This window comes from Teleopsis dalmanni, chromosome 1 (genome assembly GCF_002237135.1).
Source record: "Teleopsis dalmanni isolate 2A chromosome 1, ASM223713v2, whole genome shotgun sequence".
NCBI lineage: Eukaryota > Metazoa > Arthropoda > Insecta > Diptera > Diopsidae > Teleopsis > Teleopsis dalmanni.
Genome location: NC_051846.1, coordinates 102,252,088 through 102,260,463, shown reverse-complemented (window position 1 = coordinate 102,260,463; position 8,376 = coordinate 102,252,088). Strand labels below are relative to the sequence as shown.

The window sequence follows — 8,376 nt, the reverse complement described above, 5'->3', positions numbered from 1 at the left end:
TATTTTGTAACATTATTGGAGAATCTGCAAACAACACAATATCATCAGCATATAATAGTACTTTTAGGCACATAATGGCAATCGTAACACCACCAGAAAGAAATTTACTTAGGTCATCAACGAACAGTGCAAACAATATAGGGCTTAAGACACAACCTTGTCTCACTCCGGTACACGTTTGGAACCATCTCGATGTACTTCTTCTGTCCCATACTGTTGACTCATTGTTGCAGTATAGACTTTGCAGTATTTTCAAAATTTTTGTTGAAAGACCCAGCTGGCTTAGTTTGTAAAATAGTACGTTTCTTTTATTGTATCGAAAGCAGCTTTAAGATCTATGTAAAAAACATATAACTTCTTGCTTTTTGCAATAAACTCTTGCGCTACACTAGTGATGACGAAAATATTATCTACCGTGGAGTAACCTTTTCGAAATCCAGCTTGAAATTCGCTTAATATGTTGTTTTGATCAACCCAATTTTTAATTCTGTTATACAGGAGTGTTGTAAATACTTTAGCTGATGTATTAAGAAATGCTATTCCTCTATAATTTGCTACATTATTTGGGTCACCTTTTTTAAATAGGGGAAATGTTATGGCTTTTTTGTAACTATCAGGTGGGGCTGCATTTTCAAATATATAATTGTATGATTCAGCCATATGCTCTATAAATTGTGGCGTGGCATATTTTAAAAACTCAGCTGGAATTCTGTTCTCACCTGCGGCTTTGTTATTTTTTAAATTCTGGAGCACTGCATAGACCTCTTCAATCTTTATTGGAGCATCTAACGCTTCATTTATTACATACGGCAGGGTATAACTGAAAGACTTGCTTACTATATTGCTATTTAACTGGTTTTTAAAATGTGCCGCCAAAGCTTCGGCGTCCACTTTAATTCCTTTTATGTAATCTGCACGATTTATTTTTTAACTCCACTCCAAAATGATTTACTATCAGCTGCTTGGGATATCGACATTGCCATTTCATTGAAATATGACTTCCTTTTCTCATCACACAGCTTTTTGTATTCTCTGTTTACATTTTTGTATTTCTCTAAATCAGCTATATCACCACCTTTTTTAACTGTTTGTAGCCATTTAAATGATTTCTTTCTTGCAGTTTCATATTCAAAATCATACCACTTTTGTTTCCTATTTATACCCGCCGAATTACCCTGAAACGATTTTGCTGCTTGTTTTACACAATATTGAAGAATGTCATCTCCTTCCTTCGACACAAATGTACTACCTTCGCATGCATTAAGGGATTCTTCAAGCTTTTCTTGGTACAGATCTTTATATTTATCTTTCCATATCAGTTTCGGTAGCAACTGCATTTTATTTTCATTTGAATTAGAGGCATCTAGATTTACCATAATTTCCAGTGGCTGATGATCCGAGTATATCATGTCACGTATTTGAAACTCTTCAGTTATTATTAACCATACTCCTTTCACAAAACAATAATCTATCGTTGACCTTGCTACACCTCTGATAAACGTAAATGTACCCTCTCTGTCGCCTTTAGTGCGGCCATTTAACACGGTGACACCAAATGAATTGCAAATTTCTAGTAATTGTTTTTTCATTTCTATCTACAATTGTATCCATTGCTACTCTGTGGCCCAATAATTCAGTCCACTGCATATTTGGGCTGAGTTCCAGACATTGTTCTTTGCCTATGCGTGCATTGAAGTCACCTATTATCATGACATTTTCGTTCTGAGCTTCCACTAATATTTCACATAAGTTATTGAGATCATTTAGCCAGTTATTGCAATTTAGGTAAACTGGGATTAAACATAACTTTTGATTATTAGTGGTTATCTCGATTATTGTTGAGTTCATAATGTGCTTGAACACCACAGTACCGCAAAATTGCAATTGCTTTCGTACACCATACAATTTTCCTCCACTGGCTTGACCTCTATTTGTTGTTCTTGTTGCAGGCACCCAATGAAGATTGTATTCTATAAATGTGTTTTCAATATAATCTGTCTTACTTACTAAAAATGTTTCAAATAAAACAAATATATCGAATTTTTTAACATACTTCATAAATTCAATAAACTTATACTTATTTGCTAAACCAGCTACATTATACGATAATATTTTAAATTATAAATTATTAAATTATATGCTAATTTAGAGTCTGACCTGGCGGCATTTGCATTTTTTTCAATTTTTTGTTTGGCATCTTTAACGATTTCCTTTTTTACAAACAGTTTTTTGGCTGATTTATTTTTTTAAAAAGCTTGTTTTTCTCGAGCACTACTTCCACTTCAATCTCACCATACAATTGCTTTAATTGCTCAACAGCGTCACCATCTTTGCACTTTAGTTTCTTATTTTTATCAAAGTGCATCCATTTTCCTGATATATTTATACTGTCATTTTTAACATAAATTTTGTGAGTATTTCTGATGGCTTCAAGATCTCTTTTCAGCTGTAATAAAGCTGATTTATTTTCCTGTCTAGTCAAGCTCAAGTCCTTTTCAATATAAATCGGAGTGCCATGCAGTTTTTTACCATTCTTTAAGACATCTTTTGCCATTTCTGATGTTTCCAATTCTGCAATTACACTCACTTTATTTTTCTTTTCAAATATTACTTTTGTGTCTCGAACTTTAATACTTGTCATAGCCATTTTATCTCGGAAAATTGCCTCCACATCACTTTTTTTTGCTTTATCTTTTAGTAAACCTTTCAATAGTACATTACGACTTTTACTTTGTTCGACAAGTCTTTCAATCTCCCTCCTGTCCTCATCTCTATCATTTCTTAATTGTTCTAATTCTAGTTTTAGCCTTTGGTTCTCGTTCTCCATTTTTTCCATTTTCACAGACACGTTGCCTATCTATAAGTTCGCCTATGTCACTCTTTGATGCTAGCGTAGCTATTTGGGAATCAAAGTTGTTACTCAAGCCTGCAATATTCGATTCGAATTTATCCGTCATTTGCTGAATAGCCAGCATAACATCACCGAGCGATAAGTCTGGCGAAAGCTCAGATCGCATACGTTTTTCTTGCCTCTGTGCTTGCCTATTCGGTGTGCACAGGTCCGATTTACTCGTGGCGTTTTTTGCGTCTGCTGGTGGCGATCTTTCAACTGGCATTTTATATATATATGTTTTATTTAATATTATGATATAACTGAAAAGTCAATTTTTTAATTTTTTAAATTCTGCTTGTGTTTTCTTTGAAAGCATAAAATTCGGTTTGATACACAAACCCGACAGCACAGACAAGAACCACTCAGAGCTTTATACTTAGTATATTTTCTATAATTTTGTATCGAGCTTAACGCTGAATATAATTTTAAGTTCCACTGATCGTAAGCACTTTTGTGTATATTTGGTTTTTTACTGTTGTTAAATACAACGTTACTTTGTCCACTGAAGTCTCAATAAATAAAATTATATTATTATCAAATTTTTGCACAACATTCCAACGCGTAGTAATTACACAAACGTTTATTTTCAGTAATCAACCAATTGTCATTAGTTTCTCACGATTCAACTTAAATTTTTCATTAAACTTTTCAGCGCGCGCACTTATTAGATATCATTCAATAGTGTTGCCAATCCAAACTCCCCACCTTCTTGATTATATATATATTTACAGATTTCATTACAATATTTAATTCGTATCATAATTGTATTAAATATATTAAAAACTTCTACTGTAAAACTTCTACTTTAGAAGGAATTATTCACGGTCTTTTTATTTCTCGTTTTTTACTGTTCGCTTCAATCGCTTATTCCCAACTGCTACTGCTACCACGAGGTTCTTTCAAGATCTCCCTCAACCGCACACGTTGTTCGAAAAAGCTCGTCAGAATCGACCGGTTTATCTCCTGCGCCTCTTTTACATGCGCGCTCTCCATTTTCTGCCGGTCGACCTGACTCTGATGACACCCTATTGAAGGTGCATCCACAACATGAATGCTCCGTGTCGCTTAAAAATTAACATGCAAAGCAAAAACAAAATTCGCAAAAATTAGTCCACTTTTTTGAAAATGCATAACCAATAAGGCTGTCGCACTACAATGGTGCCAAATCCTAAAACTGATCTATTGTGAATGATTTTTAGAAGGAAATGTTGATTATTTACAACCGTTGCGAGTGTTCATGAGTAAATTTAAATGTTTTGAAAAAATAATTTTTTTAATAAAATTTGTGAAAATGACTCTCAGGTTAGAAATTATGGATAAGTTAAGAATTTTTTAAGGAATTTTTTAATTTCTGTGTTCATTAAAAAATACAATACATGAATGAATCTTAAACACAATCATTAAAATAAAAGCAAAAAGTTATAAGAAAATTGCAAGAAATCTAAAACAGTGCTCACTTAGTATTCACTAGTGATCAGTGACGACTGCTCTAAGGTGCGGAGGTGTGCGGTGAACACCCTAATATAATTTGCAAAATGTTAAATAACATAGGTATATAAATTTATTAAGTATCTTTACATCAAGAATTATTATTATTTATTACATTTCCATATAAATATATATTTTTAAAGTTTTAGCAAAAACAATTAAATATAATTGTCTATGAAAACTCAATTAATTTGCTTCTGTTAGCCGCTATACTTGTTAGTTGTGCTCATATATTTGCAGCTCAAATCACAGAACATTTCTATTATATTTCGTCTCTCCCCTTTGTGTGCAAAGAAGTTGGCCGCACATTCATACGTTACATATGAACAAAATAATGTGCGTGTGCTCCCGTTCGTAATATCAGAAATAGAGATTTATATAGTGGGAATTGTATGAGAGTAATTTTCTGTTCTATTCGAATATCAACTGTATGCATACGAATCCAACATGATGATTTGCCAAAGTGGTTGCATGAGCGGCTGAAGTTTGCAGCTCATCTCACCATACATTTTTATCACATTTCGTCTCTCCCCTTTTAACAGCAGCACCCACGAATTTCTGTTCTTATTGTGCGGGGTACTTGTGCGCACATTGCAAGTGGTTTCGATTTTGTTTGATCACTGCACAAACATGTATGTTTCTAAGTACAAACTCTTTTGTTTGAAAAAATTTGGTTTGATGTTACGAGAATTATGTGAAAAGTTTTGTTTCTTCCATATTGATATAATATTAAACTTGTATATAAATTATTAATTTAATTTGTTTAATATGTTATTTTGTTAATGAATTGTTAATATAATATTGCGCGAATATATTGTTGCCGTATATAATATAGTTATTATTAATAAAAGATCTCATATATTTTAATATAAGTGGTACATGTAAAAACAACATTAAAGAAGGTCCGCACACCCTTCCAGATAGGGCACGCGTCGTCACTGCTAGTGATCTACAAGTTTGAAATTATATAAATAATTTTATTCACGCTAAATTCAATAGGGGTATTCAGGCAACTGATTCGTTGCTTAGTAGTTGATTACAACAAAAATTTGCACACAAAAATGAAACTAAGCAGAGAATCAACTATTTCGGTTATTCTCAGATTAGTACAAATTTGATTAATAGTGCTACCAGTACCAAGTGTCGTAATAATAACTTAAAATGAACTTTTGTATAGAAATTTGTTATCTGTCTCTCACAGCTGTTTGAATTGTGTGTAAACAATTTTGCAAACACAAGTATTTTGTAATATCATATCAAATTTAAAAAATTTCTTATAAAGTGATAATATATATAAAAACAAATAAAATGGAAAGTCAAGTAAGTAGTTCAAAGTATGTTATAATATTCCCATTCAAATATTAAATGCATTAATTGTTTTTTTAGGATAAAGCACCAGCATCCAAACGCATGCGTTACTCTGAAGCGTTTAAGTGGGGAGATGTGGAAATGCAGGAATTATTGCATTTGGTAGTTGATGCAGTAAAAGATGCACAAGAAAGTTTTGAGGTAAGTGTAATATTGTAGTAGTTAGTACGATAAAGTAATGTTCTTATTTGTGTTTACAATATAGAAACCAACTGCGCAATTATTTTACTTAAAAATAATGGCCAAAAGTAATAGTTTCAGTGGCCTTAATTTTCTTGTTTTAAAAAACAAAATGCGGTACCTAAAGACAGGTTTCATTTCCGCTATGGAGTGGAAGAAGAGCACTGGCGCTGGTCTTACAGCAGATATGGGGGAGAGAAGTGTCACAGGTAATAAGTTTAATGCATTCTTAAAATGTGCTTAAATAATTATGATAACATTTGCAGAACACGTGTTAAAGATATGCCCAAAATTCGATTAGCTGTATGACATTTTTGGCAGACGTAGCAATGTGAACGTCAACATTGTGGAATCTGATGTTTCTGTGGAGTGTCTTTTAAACCCACCAGAAGTAGAAGTAGAAGCCATTGCTATGCCCAGAAATGTCCGAAATGAAACCGATTCGGCCGGTGCAGTGAAAGATTCTCCAACTCCATCAACATCATCTAGAATGCGCGGAATGAACCGAAAAAGATCTATTTACGCACAACGCGATTCTACATCCTCGATTATTGCACTACAACAACGCAGAATCGAAATGGAGGAACAGAAACTAAAAATTATGAAGGAAAACGCCGAATTAGACAGAGCACAAGCTCTGCAAATAAAAAAAATGGAATTAGAAGCTCACAAGGAATTGGAGCTGGAAAAATTAAAACTTGAGTTTAAACTCAAAAAATACGAAATTGATTTGAAATACAAAAATCAGAAATTGTAAAAGTAACGTTGGATATTGATTAAAATAACAACAACAAATATTTCAATATTCAGAAAAATTATATTTTTATATGATTTCATTTTAAATTTTCGTTGTATATATATAGTTTTAAATAATAGTTTTATTTATTAGTTTTAAATATTAAATTTATGTAATATAGAAATATAAAATATTTATAGGATTTACATAAAAATATTACATAATAAATTTTAAAATTTAAATAAGAGTTTTAGTTATAAGTTTTAAAAATTAAATTTATGTAATATAGAAATATAAAATATATATAGGATTTACATAAAAATATATATAGTTTTAGTTGTAAGTTTTAAAAATTAAATTAATGTAATATAGAAATATAAAATATATGTAAGATTTACAAAAAAATATGAAAACTCATCACTACAATTTTTTTGTATTGTAATATTATGTAAAATAGCGCAAACATATATCCAACGCGTTGCTTCGTGAATGCTGTTATTGCTTTTAATTTGCAATTTTAGTTCTTTTAAACTGCTGAATCTCTCTTTTAATAAACCGAAACAATGCTTGTTAAGTTTAACAAACCTAACATATTTTAGCTCGCTTGTAGTTACACTTATGCAGCAAATAAATATTGTAAATATTAAATACATTGTTTACGTTTATAAGTTCAATAGCTTCACATATTGTATTTATGCTTATGCAGTAATATGTGAAATTTAAATTATTATTTTAGTTATCAATAATTGTAAATATTATTATGCTTAGTAAGTAATTCTATACTATATAAGGTAACAATATTGATAATAAAACTCGAGAGCGAAAACAATCGTCTTTCCTTCAAAAACAAAATTTGGTTATTGGTAGATGTGCCTTTTAACCACTGTAGCAATAAATAAAAATTATTTACTTACTTGGCTAGCGGTTTATGTGCCTGCAAGCCTTTCGTCATAAATACCTGATTATTGGTTTATGTGCCTAATAGTCAGTGTAACGAAGTAAGAAAATACATTATTTGATACCACCTCAGATTACGTGGTATTACATTGGTGACCCCGACGTGATTGGCAAGATCAACTCAGTGTGAGCCAGCAGCGTTTACAAAAACCTTCATTGAAAACAACTGTTTTCAACGGAAATACAATAACCATGGATCCAAAATCAATATCCACTTTAACTGACCAGCAGGATTCAATTGGTTCAGAGATCGACAGAATCATTCGCAACTTCAAGAAGGACTCACCCAGCAGGAAAACACGTCAATATCTCGAAGATCGTAAAACAACTTTAGAACAGTTATTAGCTGACTTCAAGGCTAATGATGAGCGACTACAACAAGCCGATGTACTAGCAAGAACATCGGACTATTTCACACAAGATTACGGCATGGTAATCATAAATTTGGGTAACAAATATATCACCACAATAACTCAAGAGCTGGAAGCATTACCCATTAAGGCTCAACCATCAACAATAAAGGGGTTGGACCTTCAGATAAATAATGATGTTGAAGCTATTGAAATAGTATTACCTACTGGTGGTCAAGAGAATGAAATTATTCAGGCATTAGTCAACAGACGAAATGCAGTGTGTAAATCAATCAATCGTCTCATCCACAATGTGAGACAAGATAACCAGCAACAGGTACCACAATATTTTGCAGTAAAATTAGCTACGCTTACCAAGTTATGGGATCAGGCTGAAGGTTTAA

General features: G+C 32.1%; 1 protein-coding gene across 2 annotated transcripts; it reads left to right on the top strand.

Moving 5' to 3' along the window:
• The first annotated feature begins 5,805 nt into the window (after window positions 1–5,805).
• On the top strand, window positions 5,806–6,713 carry LOC119673111. Of its 2 annotated transcripts, none has more exons than XM_038084343.1 (3): window positions 5,806–5,890; window positions 5,955–6,138; window positions 6,196–6,713. In XM_038084343.1, exon 3 carries the CDS (start codon window positions 6,342–6,344, stop codon window positions 6,684–6,686), a length of 345 nt encoding a protein of 114 aa, XP_037940271.1. In that variant the 5' UTR covers window positions 5,806–5,890; window positions 5,955–6,138; window positions 6,196–6,341; the 3' UTR covers window positions 6,687–6,713. Both variants share the same exon structure in this region, with proteins under 2 accessions (XP_037940271.1, XP_037940272.1).
• The last annotated feature ends 1,663 nt before the right edge of the window (window positions 6,714–8,376 follow it).